We start from the raw sequence: 18222 nt of genomic DNA, 5'->3' as shown, positions 1-18222 counted from the left end.
TGGGGATGTTAATTAATTAAATTATTTATTTGTTTTTTTCAATGTAAAGATTAATTTAAAAACTAATTAAATTAATAACATATTTATGAAACATCCAACAGGACTTCAAAAAACTTCAGAACCAAAAATGTAAAAACATTAGAAAAATTACAATTTAAAACTGTATCAAAAATATGAAAACACCTTTAAAAAACAAAAAAACAAAAACATGGTGGGCAACATGGAAAAAGCCAAAGAGACACTTTTAAATAAAAGAGCAAATGAAAAGTGGGATTTTCACAAGAATATTAAAGTTTTATTTTTTAAAACTTCACCATGTTTGAGTTAAATCACAGCTGCTAAACATCCTCCTGTCCTCTTACGATACAGCTTTAAACATGAGAAGAAACATGAAAGGAAGAAAGAAATTTAAAAAATGTAAAAAAACAGATGGAGAAACGTGTAAAATTCTGAATTCAGAAAAAGTAAAAATACTCCAAAGATGACAGTTTTAGGTCATTTGAAGACTTCCTCCTCCTGATGTCTCTGTGCTGTCTCTTCTGCCCCCTGCTGGTCTGTTGTCACATTGCAGCAGACTTTCACCTTGGAGGAGGCTGAAGGGCAGTGTGTGTGTGTGTGTGTGTGTGTGTGTGTGTGTGTGTGTGTTCTTCCATCTCTGTGAGGACTCTCTTTCAGTGAAGCTAAACCTGTTCCTTGAAGTCAGGTGTGCACCCTCCAGCAGCTCCGTAAATGTGAAACCTGGACTCATCGTCCCTGTAAGGACTAAAAATGAAACCAGTCCTCACAAAGACAGCCTGACGAGCGCACACACAGTGGAGTTTCCATCCCTTCCTGTGGCCTTCTCTGCACTGATCATTCCTCTTTTATCTTTTGTTTCACTTCCACAGTTCATGTGTCTTCGTGGAAGCTTCAGACTGAAATGTCCGGGCAGCCGACATTCCCGCTCAGGATGGAGTTCTGGAGCTTTAACTGAAGCAAAGCCAGAAATTTAAAAGCCAGAAATGAAACTGAGTGTGTGAGCTTTGGTCCCAGAGCTCAACTGAGTTTCCTCTCCTTTTACTACAGCGCTGTTTGACAGTCTGAGAGGAGCAAACACAGCCTCACAGTTCATTAACCAGACTGTTTTAAAATGTTTAAATATGTTTGAATAGATTTGGAAGAAAAGGTTTTATTATTCATTTTACTCCTAAAACCATCATAACACTGTAACTTATTTTAATATTTAAAGTAAGTATTAATTAGACGGACCAGATGTCAGCTCTTCCTCATCATTTTAACCCTTCAACAGAATCATCCAGTCGACTGGTTGTAAAATTACAAAGCAATTCTCATGTTTTGGGAACAATTTGAGTTTCCTCCCTGGTGTAAACAGTAACGGAGTTACAGCCATTAAAAATGGCCGAGCACCGAGCCAATGGTAACAAAGGCTAACTTCTAAACTTGTTTGGCTCCTGCACTTCGTTTTTCCCCCGTCTCTGAGCATCCGTCACCCGGCGGCTGGTTTCTCCACGCTTCCTCACGGCCATGAGTCAAAGTTTCGTCTTTCTCTCAGAGTTCATGGCTGATGTGGAGGCTGATGTGGAGCGGGCGAGGGGCCCGCTCCATTTTACGAGGCCTATGTGCGCTCAGCTCCTGTAGTTACAGGGATTTTACTGCGTGTGCCTTGGACACCGGCCCGGGAACACTCGTCTCAGAGTCAGAAATGATCCGGAGAGAAAAGAGAGGCTCAAACAGCCCGGCTCCTCCGGGTTTCCGGCTGCGACATGCTAATGGAGACAATTAAAGGCAAGAGTTCATATGTGAACGCGGCCGGGCAGATAAAACTGGAGGAAGGAGTCTCCACGAGCCGACCCCGTCCCACCGAGTCCTCTGAGACAAGGCCACTCGTTCACTCTGACCTTGCTCACCATCAGGTTTCTATCAAGTCTCAGCTACACTATGAATTATGGGATGTCATTATGTCCTCTCTTTTCATAAAGGATGCTCCAGTGTTACCTACCCTAAGGAGGTAATGGAAGAAGCACTGAAGCTCCTTATTCAGTAAAAAAGGAAAGAAATGTGTCAATAGTCCCAAAGTTTCCTACTTATGTCATGATTCTATTTGCCGTCCTTCTTTTGCTTCCTTCTTTCTCTCATGCTTTTCATCTGTCCTTCCATCCTTCCTTCTTCCTGCCCTTCCTTTCTTTTTCTCCTTTCTTGATTCCTTCCTTCTTAAATTCTGCTTTCTGTCCTTTTTTTCTTCTTTGCTAACGTTTCTTCTCTCCTTCCGTCCCTACATCTGTCCTTTCCTTCTCCTTTCTTTCTTCCTTCTTTTATTCGTTCCGTCTCTTTCCTTCCCATTTTCCTCACTTCCTTTCTACTTTTACTCCTTTCTTTCCTCCCTAATTCTTCCTTCTTTTCCTGTTTTCTAACTTCTTTCCCTTAATCCTTAATTTCCGTCGTTCCATTTTCTTATCCTTGTTTCTCTTTTTCTTCCTTCCATCCTTCTTTTCCTCCTTCTGTCCTTCCCTCATTAAACCCACTCTCATTAGGCTGCAGATACTTCAGGAAGTAACTAAACTCAAAGGCAGGAAAAAGTGGGAATATTACGTGGACCGTGAAGTGTTGGTGGGCGCGTTCTTTAATTCTAACTTCCATTCTCAGTTTGTTAGGAATAAATCTGACGAAGCTCCGCCTCCTGAAGTCTGACGCTTGTGGCTTTAATGAAGCTAAAGTCTGACGGTCAGAGGGTTAATTCTCCCTCTGTCTGTGTCTGCAGGCTGAGCTGGCGTGCTTACTCCTGCACAAACACAAGCATAACAGATGAAGCACATCTGTCACAGCTGGCACTATGCTGACAAAGAGGAAATTGATTTTTTGTTCCCATCACAGGAGAAAGCAGCAGATGGGTTTGTTTTGAGAAGGACTTATGAATTATTGGTGAGCGCCATCGTCCACCAGCGATCTGAGGAGGTTTCTGTGGTCTCAGAGTGAAGAAGAAACCAGCAGCTCAGAAACAACCTCCATGTTTCTGTGTTAAAGTGATGTTTATAGGTTCATAGACTAACTGTTAATTCAGACTTAAAAGCCAATCAGTGGAATAAAAACGTATCATTTATTTTTATCTCTAAACATTTTGAATTAAAAAATTTGAATTTCGGTTAATTAATTCTGACTTTAAGCCCTGCTTTGAATTCGTGAGGCTAGTTTTAAGTTAAAGTCTGCTTATGGTGCTGATGTTTGTATTCCAAAACAAATTTAACATAAATTAAATTGTTTGAATTATTATTTATGTTAAGATTTAGAATTAACTATTATCAAAAACAATTTAAAGAAACTGTTTAAAAATTTGACCTTTAACTTTATTTCTTCCATAATTCTAATTTTAAAAGTTTAATTAAAAAAAAAAAAAACTAATTTTGACTTCCCCCGTCAGTTACACTGAAGCAGCATTTTTTAACAATAACTTCAGAATTCATTAAAAAATATACTTTTTCTTATGCTCGAAAAATCTCGTCACGAATGAGCTTCCATACTGTGGCTCTGCTACGATGGGGCTCGCGACGTGTTTAAGAGCGTTTTCGTGGATATGAGGCCGGAAGTGAAAGTGCTTCTTCCTGCTCAGATTAAACAGAAGCTCCGACATTAAAGCCGCTCGCGGCCTTTTCCTCCTTTATGTAAGTGACGCGGTAAACAACACAAATAAGGAGGAAATGATGAAACCACTTCCCGCGGCTCTCCGTCTCACCAACCGAGCCGCCCCTGCCTCTGCAGCCGGCGGAGGGGAGCCCCGCGGCGGCCTGGAGCTCCTGAAGGCCGGGTCGGTAGGACGGAGAGCTGCGGGAGGGGGACAGGTGCAGCTCGGCTTCTCACGACAACAAAGCCGCAGATGGTCGACGGGAAGGCCCCGCCCTCTTCTCAAGCACCGATTTTACGTGATTGCCGTAGTAACTCGAGAAGAGGCGCACGAGACTTTAGGGGGCGTGTCGCTTCGCTGCGGCATGCGCTCAATCAGAGAGAGGTGGGGAAGGGGATGGAGGGGGGGACTTATGTTGTAAGTGACGTAATCCCGAAATAAAGGCGCAAAAGCAGCATCCCTGCAGGTCCCTGACACCAGAGCAGGGCCCGCCTGTGGGAGCTGGCCTCACCCAGACCTGCAGACACAGATCACATCTCCCAGCAGCCAATGACAGTTAAATACACCCATCTGCATCAGGTCGTCATGAAAGCATCTGATCCTGAGTCTGTTCTGTTTCAAATCCGTGTTAAGTGTAAAATTCTGTCAGCTGTCTGAGTCAAACCGAGCCTCAGATGTGAGCGGTGAAGTGAGTCACTCCACCTCCTCCCAGCCCTCCAACACACAAATATCCACTGCTTCTGTCTTTAACAGTGACAATGATATCGACATCGGATCAAAGTCCTGGTTATCTAACACATTGATACACAACAAAGATTCTTCCATCTCTGACGGCACGTTAAAGATACCTCAGCAGCACACCTGGATCAGGCTTCAGGTGACTCTGAGTCAAAGCTTTATGAACTCTGTGAAACACGTTTTGCACGTGGCTTCGTTGGTCGACAGAAAAGAAAGATGGCTCTTCAATGGGAGTGAGCATAGCTGGACTGGCCATCGGGCATACCGGGCATTTGCCCGGTGGGCCGATGGTGATTTTTCGTTTTTATGGGCCGATGATTTTTTTATTTTATTTTTTTTATAACAGTATAAACAATGAAAGGTGATGGATTGGCCAGATGCTGGCAGATGTGTAAAAATAACTCAGTTGTTTGGTGGTGGCTATGGTGGAGCTGCCACAAGAGGCCAGGTGGATGAGGGAAAGGGGAGGCAGGAGGAGCAGAGACCCGCCCGTCCGAGTGTCAGGTGAACTGAACTTCAGGCAAGAAGTTATGACCTGCAGTCTATCTGTGTCAGATATAAACCAAGTTTAGGTGGAGTTTATTTTCGTTGTGCTGAGTTTTTACCGTCAGTTAGCATGACGGAGTTTCTACAGCTGGGTGGGTGCTATGTTACTGATAGTGAACTTTATTTTACTCATAAGGTTAGTTAGTAAAGTTGCCAACCATCCCCTAAAAAACGGAATTGTCCCATATTCAGAGAAAAAAAAAGGAACACAGTTTGTCCCGTACTTCAGCTAGGATGGAAAAAGACACAAAGCTGGAGTTTTTCTCTGTCTTTACGTTGCAGCTGCCTCTTCTTCTCTCATTCAATTGTGAAACTGATCAATGATCAGCTGATCGGCTTTTCTCTCTTGTTTGTTTATCGCCCACTTTGCGCCAGAAAGAGGAAACCAGCGGATGTCGCGCTAAACAACAGCAGCACGTTTAAGCTTGATCAGCTGTTGTTAGAATTTATTTAATATTCATTTCTAGTATCAGCTGATGTTTGCTGGAGCCACAGCTGTAAAGCTGCTGGTCATGATGTCGGTTTGGATATGTGGTGAGAGGGAAAGATGAAGATGAAAGCAGGAGATGTCCTTACTGAATCATCAGAGCTGAACAGGTGATGGAGAAACAGGTTTACCTTTTAGGTGACATGAATGAGTTGAAGTTATGAACTGTTTCTGAGAGACAAACAACACCAGGATCCTTTTCTAAGTAGCTGACAGCTGATAACTGTGCAGGGGCGGGTCTAGCAAAGCTTTGCCAGGGGCCCAGGTAGGGCATTAACAGGGAGAGGGGGGCACAAAGAAATACTTTTCTTTCTTATTCTCATTTAAAATGTCTCGCTTTTATTAAATAATTATCTGAATCTTACAACCATAGTTTTTATCTGATGTCCAACGTATAGAAATCATACATATACCAACAAGACTGTACATCACTGTCACAACAGCGTTTGTTTTCATTCAAAGGCTTTATGGTTTTTCCTATAATACCTGGGGGGCCGGTCTCTAGTCAAAATGCCCGGGCCGATTTTTTGTCCCAGTCCAGCCCTGGGAGTGAGCGTGTCTCTGGTGGACGGGCAGCTCTGTGTACAGAGCTCATGAGCTTACATAAGATGCATCCATCAGAGAGTGTGTGTGTCTGTGTGTGTTTGTCTTGATGCTTCCTCTCAGAGGTCGATTTGAGTCTAACGAATAAACTTTAACAGTCGTATAAAGGTGCTCTACTTCACCATGGTAACACTGCAGGTGTGAGGCTATGTGCTGTCTCACAGAGCGTGGATCGTGGCCTGCATGAGTGGACAGTTTGCACGTTAACACCATGAAAACGAGCTGCTGGCTCATCGTTAGTCAGTGCTGCTGGTTTCAGTTCTGCGGCTGTGCTGTTTATAATGTGTCAGCTGACACCGAGGGACACGCTCAGAAGCAACTTCCTGTTCTGTCTCACCTGGATTACTGAGCATGTGGCGGGAAAATTCCTGTTGGTGTGCAACACTCAGAGATGGCAGCGTTTCAAAGCTAGCACTGCTCAGCAGTTTCAGTCTTCATGGTTATTATTTGTGGATGAGTACACGGTGAGACCTATCCCACCATCCCAGCTGCCAAACAGCAACGGGCGGGAAGGCCCCACGGAGGTCGCCCATCTGCACCCTGCAGAAAAATTTCATGACACATCGGGTTGACCCAGACTGCAGCTACTGCGGTTGGTCTGCAGCATCGCTTCCTCAGGAGCATTTCACCCACTGTTTGAGTTTATCTGTGAATAACAATCAGCACAGAGAACCACAATTACAGCTTCAACGTGAGGAGTCACTAATACCAAAGCAACTTCAGGCAACTGTTGTTGTGATTTGGTGCTAATAAGCAATCCTGAAGTGACTTGAACAGAGAGACTGATGAAGCTGTCGGGAACGTGCAAACTGGAAAACCATGAGGGACAAATATGTTTGACTTGAGAAACCAGAGAGCGAGGACCCAGGAGCAGAGGAAGTCCCATCATTTTATTTTTCCATCATCTGATATCGCTTCTAAATCAGCGAGAGAAGACCACACTAACACAGAATGCTAAGCATGAGCAGAAATACCAACAGTGATGCAAAGATTCCCCATAAAAACCTGAATCCGCCTTTGTATAACGTAGCATTAATTAGCATATGTCTGTGTGATGCTCCCTGTGGATCAGGCAGCTTGCACACCTAGCATGCTAGCATAAGTTGATAACTCCACCCTCACTTCGGGCTCCAAGATCCAGCTCGGTGACGGAGGCGAGGCTTCAAAGGACGGAGCTCACCAGCAACAGTAGCCTGTGGCCATCTTTTATATACAGTGTGTGCTGCGGCTCCACTAAATGCATAAGGTCACAGAGTTTAGGATTCACATTAATTAATAACGGTGCTTTTGTGTGCTGGAACACATCTATGAGCAGCTGCAGCAGATGCTGAGGCTGGTCCCGGGTCAGCTGCAGGCTGCAGTCTGATGTTTGGGAATGACTGATGTTATTTTCTCACAGCCAAAATGGCGTGACTGACTGCAAGGGCGCGAGCGTGGGCCAAGACATGTGGGCGGGAAAATGCTGCTGCGCCTCTACTCGGGTCTTTCCGGCCTCCTCCGGAGCGGTTGAACACGCGCGACTCACAGAGCAGCAGCAGCCGCAGCAGCAGCGCCGAAGAGCCGCTGGAGGAGCTCCGCGACCCGCCGCCGATTTTAACCCAGATTTCCGTCGGGAACTCGGGCAGGCGGTGGGCTGGGGGCTCGGGCACAGAAGAATGAGAGAGCCCTCTCACCGCAGGGCGCGCAAACATGAACGGGGCCGTGTATATGTCGTTCTTCCAGGGCCAGCTGGAGTCCGTGCTCGAGCAGGTCGTTCAGCTCGCTGTCCAGGAAATAAGCAAGACGGTGGGCTCCAGCCTGAACGGCCTCCTGCTGGAGACGGCCGTGAAGGAGCAGGAAAACCGCCGGCTCGGGCTCCAGCTCCAGGCGCGGGAGAAACGGGGCCGAGCCTCCGCTTCAGACGACGGAGGAGGAGGAGGCTCCCCGGTGGCTGGTAAGAACAAAGCCGGGGAGAGGGCGGATAGCGGGCGGGCGAAACCCGAGCAGCAGCCCGGGGGACAGGGCACGGGGCCTGGCGTGCCCACCGACACACGCCGCCTGGAGCAGAGAGGACGAGTCGTGGGTAGGCACCCGTTACACAACACACACACACACACACGTTTCACTTCCTATTAATCCCGTTTTCCAAAAACAAACAAACAAATATGCCTGCTGGCCAGCAGGAGGCGCTGTGAGGCAGCCCTCGTGCTCCACACTGTTTCACTTTAGTTCTGACAAAGTCAACGTAATTATGACGTCATCCATGACTGAACAATCAGCTTCCAAACAATAACGCCGTCCGACACGGTGTTCGGTCTCAGGTGGACGACAAACGACGTGTCCGACGCTACCTCTGCGTCCTTCCAGGTCGACTTACTTTGACCTCGCCTGGACGTTTTAGTTGATCCTTTTTTTATTGTAACAAATAAAACACGTCAGCCTTCAACAAGAAACCGTAAAACACCGTGTGGTGGGACACCTGAGCGCCCGCTGAGCCCTGATCCAGGAGCCTGCAGTGCTCGGTGGACACGAGTTACTTGATGATTTGTGAACGATTCCACGTGTTTTAGTGTTTTTTTGTGACATTGTGCGGTGGAAGCTCGCTGGATTTGACATGTATTTCACGGGCTTGAACTGGTTTCCATGGAAACACTGCGACCAGTCTGAGAGATGCTGGATGTGGCGTTTGGAGGCGGTGCTACGTGTTATCTCGTGCAGGTGTGATGTCATCTTTTCAATGAAAAAAGGTGACGCCTGCAGGTGATTGGACAGAACACTCGGTGTGCTGGGGGAGCATTTCAATTGGTTCTAATGTGTCTGTGATACAGGTGAAGCTGGACGCAGTGACCCTGCAGAGAAACGTGAACTCAGCGGCCTCGTTTGCGTGTAATCGCCCGTCTGAGCGTCACGTCAGAGACGGTAACGCTGCAGCTTCACGAGGAGAAGTCGAGGAACTCGAGTGTGAACGCTGCAGGGATGAAAATAAAAAGCGAGGTGTGCAGCCCGAGGATCGTAAAACAAGCCACCCCCTCCCCGCAGGAAAGGAGGGGTGCCGGTGAGGAGGAGGGGGGCATGCAGAAGACCGCAGGAGAAAGGGAGGAGGACATGCTGACTATCAACCTGACGCAGTGACTTGAGTGACGCCTCAGTGACGTTTCATGGATGTCGGGTCAGATTCATCAGCCGGAGCACGACCGCTCCGGGCCACGGGTGTCCGCAAGTGTGGCGTTCTTCATTTGTGGAGGTGGGAGGAGCCTGCCGGAGAATCATGCGGAAAGAAAAGACTTCACAGCACGAAGCTGATTCGGCCGGTGGGACGATTTTAGTACTCTTCCACACAGGTGATGACCGCACAGGTGCCCGTCCTGTCGGGTCATGATCACCCTGCAGGAAGCGGCTCGGCTGGAGTCAGAAGGAGGTCATTACAGACTGGCGTCTCACGCCTACGTGCTCGTTTCAGGCTGAATGTGTCGGCACATTGTCTGTTGGCGCCCTGCGCTCTGACCGAGTCCAGCTGTGTTGGTTCACTCTGAGGTTAAACTCGTAACTGTCACGCTGCTCTGAAATCCTCCCCGGTCAGTGTTTCTCTGTGGATGATTCACCATGACGCTGAAGTCGGACCCGAGTGGACTCGTGGATGCAGAAACTGAACCCACCCCCGCACGGTGTGTTCGCCTTACTCGCCATTACAGTCAGGTCCCTGCGGCAGGATTCTCCTGAACGCTCGCTCAGACAGACCCAAAGAGCTCTGAGCTCTGCTCATGTCGTGTTTGCAGGTTTTAAACTGTGAGCACTTTGATTCAATAACATGACTTTTTCCAGATGTTTACATAAATGATCTCACTGCACAGCAGGTTGGAAAAATGTCTGACGAGCAAACGTCCGCTCGCTGTTCAGCAGCTGCTGTGTTTAAGGATGCGAAACATTTCATTTGAGGGACTCCACTTTATCCTGAAATTCCCACAAAGACTCAAGGAAAAAACAGGAAATGATTTGAATCGGAGTAACCCCACGATGAGCGCCCGCTGTGCTGAGGTCTTCACGCCGCACACACACACTCTCTCTCTCACTGCACTGCAGCAGCGTCCACATGCAGGGACATGTGAGCAGGAGATAAAAGACGCTCTCTCGCATGCATGCACACATCTGTCGACTGCAGCACACAAACACGCTGCTGAGCCCCCCCCACACAGAGATTACCAGGTCACAGTCATGCACCGCCAGAGTTCAGGATATCAGCAATGGCGGCGTCAGAAAGCATCAGTTCACTTCCTAACGTCCTCATACACACCCCACAGGTCAAAGGTCACACTGCTGTGTGTGGATAGAAAGGATGACGATGCTGAAGGGAAAAGCTTTGACGGTCAGACGATGCTTGACAGCTGGTGAACCTGGTGAAAGCCTGAGTTTCACAGAGTGTCACTGAAGTATCCCCGAAGCGTAGCGTGCTGAAAATCCTCTGATCCGCGACGTCTGCTCGGCTGCTAGCAGCTTTAGTGAAAGTCGTTGTCACTGCGACAGAGCCATCAGCCAATCAATCGATCAAAGTTTCAGAAAATAGTTGTTTAGGTTGTGTGAAGCTCTCGCTGCTGGGCGCTGTTCAGCTGGCCCTGCAACCTGTTTCATCATGAACTGTGATTTCACAGCCAGTCTCTCCAATAATTAGCCCCGCCCCCATCTCTGTTCCACAGACCAGCTGAAGTCCGTCATGGAGCAGGTCCTGGATTTCGGCGTGCGTGAGCTGACGAAGATCGTGGAGGCGTCATTCGACGACCTGCTGCTGGAGATCACCAAGATGGAGCGAGAGCAGCAGCTGCTGGAGAAGAGGCTGGGAAAGGGCGCTGAACGAGGAGGCGGGGACAAAGGGAAAGGCGGAGGTAGGGGGAGGAGGGGCTCGGAGAACGACTCTGTGTCCCCGAGCGGCTCAGAGGACGCCCGTGAGGAGGTCGCTGTGGTCACTGCGTCCAAAGAGACGCCGCAGACACACGGTGAGTGATCAGCTGGAAGGAACTGAGTGTCGTACTCTGACCGGGGCTGGCTGGTTGTGATTGGCTGTCAGTGAGCCTGACTGGGTGTGGCTGGTGTCCTGTTTTGTGTTTCCACAGGTGAGTCAGATCAGGTGTGTGGAGTGACTGTTATTTTAGCTGAAGCTAACCTTCTTCCTCCCACTCTTTACCCCCCCCAGTCCCGGAGCGTCCCCCCGTCCTGTCTGTCTCTCAGGACTGGGTTCCCATCCTGGACAAAGTCTTCGGTCAGAAGTGGTGCAGCGACGTCTGGAACGTCAAAGAGGTTGGCGGGGGTGGAGGAGGAGGAAGTGGGCGGGGGTTAGGAGAGAGTGTGCCTCATATTGTCCCCGCCCCCACCCCGGCAGTGACCCTGGAGCCGTTCCCCTCCTCCCCACAGCAGGACCCCCGCTGGACTCCTTTGGAGGACATGGAGGTGTTTTCTCCTGATGAAGATGAAGCTGCGGGCAGTCTGATAAGTGCTGCCGCCGCTGTCAGACCTCCACCCGGACCTCCACCCGGACCCCCCCTCAGCCCCACATGTGAGGCACCTGCAGTTTATCCTCAGTGCTTCAGGAAATATGTAATGTAACATTAACAGGTTTATGTGTGATTAAATAAGAAGGAAATACTCAGTAGTAACATTTTAACATCTGAAAGCGTGATAGTGATGTTTACGCTCCTTAAAGCAGCGTGAATGGAAACAACTGGATCCTATAAAAAAGAGCAACATTAATGATCATTTATATGTACTAATGTGTATTTTTCCAGTATGTATATGTTTTCATACATATATGTATGAATATTGCATGGCTGCGTTTTAGTTTTGGGTGCGACCTGTCCAGGTGTGCCCCGCCTCTCACCCTGTCACAGCCGTGATAGGCTCCACCCCCCATGACCCTGATAAGGAGAAGTGGGAGAAACGGGATGGATGATTTTTAGTTTCATGAATAAAAAGTCAGAAAACTTAAAGTGTTTGTAAAAATATCTGATGATGTTTTTATTGACACCGAGAGGAATCTGAAACCGTGACCTTTGACCTCGCTCCCTCCTTCAGGTCAACGGTCCTCAGCCTCCATGCTTCATCGCCTCCTCACGCTCCCCTCCCAGCTGCTCGATGACGATGAGGAAGCCACCGCCAAGGAGACGCTCGGGTGTCTGGCGTTTGACGGCTCCATCAGGCCGCAAGACGCCGTCGAGCCGCCTGCTCAGACTGGCAGAGAGGAGGAGGAGGAGGAGGAGGGAGAGGAGGAAGACGAGGAGGATAAAGGGATGAAGGTGAGGAGCGCACAAGAGGGCAGGAAGCAGACAAAGGTTGATTTTTAATGTTTAGATGGCGAGCTGACATCTCTTCCTGTCTTTCAGCGGAAGCGGCGGCGGGTTTGGTCTGAGTGCGAGGAGTGCGGCCGCAGGTTCAGCCGGATATCCCTCCTGAAGGCTCACCGCCAGACTCACAGCGCCGGAAACGCCGCCACATCATCGCCTTCATCGCCGCCCGCCGGAGCTGCCTCGCCACTCCGCTGCTCCGACTGCGGCAAAAGGTTCTCTTCGGCAACACGTCTCCACAGCCACATCCGGACTCAGCATCACAGCGACCAATCCTGATCTGGGACCAGACGGTACGCAGGCGAGAGCAGCAGGACGTTTTATTCTGTTACACAGACACTTTCACTCTGGAAGGCCACAGGAAGTAACTGCAAAACTGACCTCTAATCAGAGCGGCCTGCTCTCATTGGTACCCCCGGAGCGGGATCCCGGGTTCTGAACGATCCGGCTCAGCGACAGGAAACGTTAGAACGAAAACGTTAGAACGAAAACGTTCTGCCAAAGTTTTTTTTTTCTAACTTTGATGTTTGTTTCTTCAAATATTTAAAGTTCCTGAAAGTTTTCAGGTCTCTAACTTTTTTATTTCTTAACCAGAAAAACTTTAGACAAAACAAAACACAGTCGCGGGGCTGCGTCTGAAGTTCGTTTCGGTTATTTTCAGATTATTTTTTTAATTCATAATTTTTCTGAAATTTGAGCTCAAAACAGAAAGAAACCTAAAAGTGTCACGTTTATTAACGTTTCGTCTGGAACAAACTGCTGAAAGCTGAAACAGTTTGATTTCAGTTTGACAGGAAGACGAGCGAGGACGGACGCGAGGAAAAATCTGACATTTATTTGAAGTTTATTAGAACAATTTCAAAATTAAAGCCTCAAATTCAGGAGGAAGATCGGTGTAAAATCTGCATGTCTTTGGGTTGATACGGAGGCCAATTCGCACATTTGAGAACCTGGAAACGTTTTTTGGAGGTGACTCGACGGCGTGAATCTGAACCAGTGCAGAAACTTTTGAGGTGGAGGAGGTCAAAGGTCAGGGGTAACTGAGGGAAAACACGCACACATCCTCCTCCTGTAAATTGTAGGCTTGGTTTTTTGCTTCTTTGCCCGCTGCCTGCTGGTTTGTGTCTGTGCGGCGTGCACACGTTTTCTACTCGTTTGGTTTTGAAGTGCCCTTTTTTAGGTTTCTCTTTGGATTATCGTCGAGTCCATGTCTGTGGTTTTATCAGCGTTCCTCAATCAACTCCGAGGACGAAAACAAACAGGGAAGGAACAACTTCCTGTCCATCGGAGGGGTCTTCAGTTCCAATGTGAAGCTCAGCGGTGAGCTCCTTCCTCCTTCCATCTCACCAACACAAAATGTGTCACACTTGCAGAATTTCTTTGTTTTCTCATATTTTGTTGTTCAGACATAATTTAACTCCATGAAGCTACGAGTCACCTCAGTGTTAGCATTTTACCCACAGCTCAGACTGGTTAAACCACCTGAGCTCACAGCAGTCCTATTATGGGGTGAGGTGAAGCTAGCAGCTACAGCCGCCTGTGTCACCATCCACCTATCTGAGGCCACGCCCCTAATAATGCAACCTTTAAACAGGTGAGTTGTGAAAACATTCTGCCCCCGTACAGGTTCTACAAAGGAGGAAATGATCCACAGAGACCAACGTGTTTATTTTAACATGGGAGTCTAGGGGGGCTGACTCACTGCTGCCTCTCCTGGGCGTCAGAGGAACTGCAGCAGTCAGTTTTTATCATGAAGGCTGGATTATGAGATCTAAACTTCGACTTATTCGTCATTAATTCAGGATTTCGTAGGCTGTGAAACATTTTGATTTTATAAAGGCAAAATCTTCACTTTTCTTGCACAACTGGGCTTCCGTAGCTCATCAGCTGGAAATGATTCTAAGAGCTGATCTTCTTTGGTAAGTCTGCTGTGTCCACTACGGAAGCCCATTCCTACCAAAAAACATAACATTGGGTTTCACTTTGAGTGGCAATTTTTTTTCCCCTGAATTAAATTTTTTTGCTTTAACATTTGCATTCTTACATTTTTCATTATGTATTTCAAATTTTTCACTCTGTCAAATAGTTAAATGCAACGTAAACATCTGTTTTAAGTCTTTTAGTGTTCGCCAAGTCAAACTCTGAATAAGAAAATCTAAAGATTTATTCTGCGTGTCGTTTTCATGTTTTGCTGGAGGAAGAGGATGGAGGGAGGAAGGATCAGGTGACAGGAAGTTATTCACCCTGAGAGTTAGTTTTTATCTCTGAGAAACGTCGAACAATCACAGAATCCGTTGTTTCACGCTGTGTAAATGTGTGAACCTTTTTTTCAACTCGGAAGCAATACGACGGCGAGCTCTGCAGAGCTCCGTGGTTCAATTTGAACAAGGACCAGAAATGCACAAAATGAAACCGTCTGCGAGCCGGGGCGTCTGACCGTTGGAGGATCCAGAACTGTGGTCACCTCAGGCGAAAATCAGACTCTTTTTTTTTTTTTTTTTTTTTTTTTTTTACTGTCCTGTCTCTGCTTCACCGATCGCTTCGTCTCGTTTTCGTACCTCATTTTTCAAGTGTTTCTTTGACTTCCTGTTTCCATGAGACCTCATTACCTCAGCTGAAGCGCAGCGGCGAAATCTCACCTGATCAACGAGCAGATTTTAGTTTTTTCCCCTGGTCTGACATAAAAACCACTCGACATGAGATGTTTCTTTGTTTTTTATGTCTTTATTCTTTGAAGGTTTGATTCATACGGAATCCAAAATCTGACAAAAAATGTTTGTTTTTGGTTTTTTAATATTAAGTTGAGTTTAAGTAAATAACTGTTTACATTAGTGAAGAATTTAAACGTGTATGTAAACACAGTAAAAATGAAATTCTTTTTATTGTCAAACAGAAGTTAAATTTTCTGTCAGGACTGTGGCTGCTCCGTGTGTACAAAATCAGGTGATAAGAAAAGCTCGCTTTTGTGGTTTTTACGCACCGGCGGCAGAAGGATCGGACGTTCCGTTAAAGTTCAGAAAAATCCGAATCCTGAGCTCAATTTGGCCGATCTCTCTTTAAGGCTCCCTCCTTGTGCGCCTCCTGCAGCCGTCCCTCGCTCTCTCCTGTTCTTCAGCTGACGGATTAACCAGCTTGCCCTATCCCAACATCCTTCTCTGCAGCAGCCTTTCCATCAACTGTGTTGGCCAATAGGAAAGTGTCAGAGCGCCCTCTGGTGGACAGACTCCAACAGTGGCACTCCTGATGTGGCTGTGGGGCGTTTCTTTGGTCTCTACTTTAGTTTTCATTTATCAGGGGTAGTTAAAGCTGTAGACAGATGAGGAATGCCAAACACCGGGCGGCGGATAAATCAGGACGTAAAAGCTTTTTTCAGCTGCTCCGTGAATCCTCGGGGGTCTCCGTGGCCTTCCTGACAGAAGCCCAGAGCTCTCCTTTTACTTCAGATGTGTGAAGCGCTAAATTTGCACCGTTATCATTTTATTTAATATGATTTTAGGGTTCTGGACCTCTAAACTGTGCATATATGAATAAAGCCACAAAACTGCTTTGTTCAAATTTCTACATTTCAGTAAAAACTGAGAACTTGTTGGACTTTTGAAAACCTCGTGTGGCTGCTTGTGCTGACAGAATTAACCGAACCCAGAACCTAAAGTCCAGACTGTATTTTTCCCATCGGTCGGGCCGGATCGCTCCATTCGTCAGATTTTACTTCCTGAGAGTTGAAGCCTGAAGCAGCTTCACTCGGCATAACGGGACAGAACTCTGGGAAAACTGGGCGGCGGTGCCAGAGAAGATGACCTGAATGAGAGATCACAGGTTTATGATGACGTCAGGCCTTTTTTTCTTTATGTCACACAGCTGCCGTCACAGGCCATAAATAGACTGTATGTAAAAGATGGGCATAAACAGTGGTCAGCGCATTTATGAAGAGTTGAGCTGACGGATTTTACCGTCTCAGCTTTCAGAAAGCAGACGTGATGCAAGACGATGGATTTCTGCACTGACTTCCTGCCCCTCCGTGACTGATGGGACCAAAATCTCCAAAATAAACTTCCTGTTTTCTTCAGTCAGACCTGAACCATAAACACATCAGAACAGGGTTTACTGAGCTCAGATCAGCTGAGCAGGATGCTCATTTTCCCATTCGGACCAGAGGAGCCGCCTCCTGCTGGACACTAGAGAACAGCCTTATGTCCATCTTTTATGTACAGTGTGTAGGAACAAGCTTTGTCTGTTTGACTTTAATGCTGCCCTGAAGAGTCAGACCACTGATCGTTGGAGATATCATGTGACCTGTTTAACCAATGACAACTCCTCCTGTCCTTGTTTACACAGAGGAATGCATCTGCCTAGAAACAAACATGATATTAGAAATAACTTTGAAGAGGAGTGGCGTAACACTTTGTGTTTAAAAACCTGGATATCAACATAAATGTGTGATAATACTGTCATCATTTGTTTGTGTGCTGTTTGAGGCCCATGTTGGAGCTCCATTAAATCTGATCTAATCTCAACGCAAAATGCGAACTCTTTCCAGATGGTGAAAATTGAGTGAAACCCTAATCTCACGTAGTAGTCAAAGGTCTCTTAAGTTATAATTAATGAGTAACATTTCCCTGCTGGTGGTCTTTATTCATTTATTATGTTTGTAGCTGACCAGATGCATTTCTCTTCCAGAAGAGGTCCGTGGCTGTAACGCGTCGTCGTATCATTTCTAGTACTGAAACATTCGTGCAATCTCATCGCAGAGCTCTTTTTTTTCTTTTTTTGTTAGCAGTGAAAAGTGGTTGTGTGGTACTCGTACTTCAGTGCTTTGTAGTTAAAACTTTGGGTGTGAGCGAAAAACTAATAAAGATCCTTAAAAGTTGGCGAGGAGTTCCTCAGGGAACAGACGTGTGAATGAGGGGCGAACGGGTTTGTTTTCGTTTGTTTTTTTCATGTTAATATTTCCAGTTGGAGGTTTTCCTGTAAGTCAGGCTCTTTGTGAAGACACAGGGGGGGACTTGTTTCGGGGGTGGGTTTGTTTTAAACTTTAAATATGGATTTCTACTTCCTGTTTAACCTTGATGAACGCTGTATGTCAAAGAACAGTTCATCTCATTTTTTGGATGTCATGCAATACTTTTTATAAAATGTTCCCTGTTTTTTAATTTAATTTTGTTTTTTTTTAATGGACATCAGCCAAATGGTAGATTGAATGCTTCAGGATTTTTTTTTTTTTTTTTTAAAGGTCAGACTTGATGTGACCTTTGACCTTGTGTGACCAGTGTCAGTTCTGAGTGAGTTATCAGACTCTGATGTGTTGGTTGTTTACTTTGTGCCTGGTTTTATCTGCGCTGCATGGGCTGAATGTCATTAAACACCAACTTACAATGGTCTGCCATGATGATGATGATGAAGGCTACGGTGGCTGTTTTTTTTTTAAAAAAAAAAAAAAAATGTATTGCCTGTTTTAGTCGAGCAGAATGGGTACTTTGTAGTGTTAACATTCAAAGGAAACAAATAAATGTTCATAACTACCCGGCTGGAACGCTGACTGTTCTTTAACCTCCTAAGACCCGAACTCTTCCACGGCATGCATTTTTAATTTCTCTTTGATATTTGGGCATATTGGGGGCCGATGAATGTAAAAACAAAGAATTACCAGATTTTTTTTCCTTATTTTTGTTTTTAAGAAAAATAAGAGCCACATATGAGGATATTCGTTTAAAATTTTGATAGAACAGTAGCAGTATAATGTCCTCGTAAGTGGATATCAGGCCCCTGTAGAGCAAAATTGAGTATTTTGGTCTAAATAACCCAAAATGTGATGTCCACATATGTGGACGCCAGGTCCTAGGAGGTTAATGTTATTTCACAAATGTTCAGCAACTTGACCTGGTTGCTTCAACATTTAAACAAAATGCTGTTTAAACAGATAAAAA

At 46.4% G+C, this 18222-nt stretch overlaps 1 protein-coding gene across 2 annotated transcripts; it reads left to right on the top strand.

The window, feature by feature from the left end:
- Positions 1-7439: 7439 nt before the first annotated feature.
- Positions 7440-17817, top strand: LOC146387909 (uncharacterized). Of its 2 annotated transcripts, none has more exons than XM_084924941.1 (5): positions 7440-7923; positions 10661-10957; positions 11155-11514; positions 12030-12250; positions 12338-17817. In XM_084924941.1, the coding sequence occupies exons 1-5, from the start codon at positions 7680-7682 to the stop codon at positions 12575-12577; spliced, it is 1362 nt and encodes a 453-aa protein (XP_084781067.1). In that variant the 5' UTR covers positions 7440-7679; the 3' UTR covers positions 12578-17817. The 2 variants fall into 2 exon arrangements, with proteins under 2 accessions (XP_084781067.1, XP_084781066.1); XM_084924940.1 differs by having other exon boundaries at positions 7441-8052.
- The last annotated feature ends 405 nt before the right edge of the window (positions 17818-18222 follow it).

The sequence above is a fragment of the Perissodus microlepis genome, chromosome 4 (genome assembly GCF_051167445.1).
Source record: "Perissodus microlepis isolate ML-2025 ecotype Zambia chromosome 4, ASM5116744v1, whole genome shotgun sequence".
In the NCBI taxonomy this organism is placed as follows: domain Eukaryota; kingdom Metazoa; phylum Chordata; class Actinopteri; order Cichliformes; family Cichlidae; genus Perissodus; species Perissodus microlepis.
Note: the sequence above shows the minus strand (reverse complement) of the source record. Positions and strands in the feature narration are given on the sequence as shown.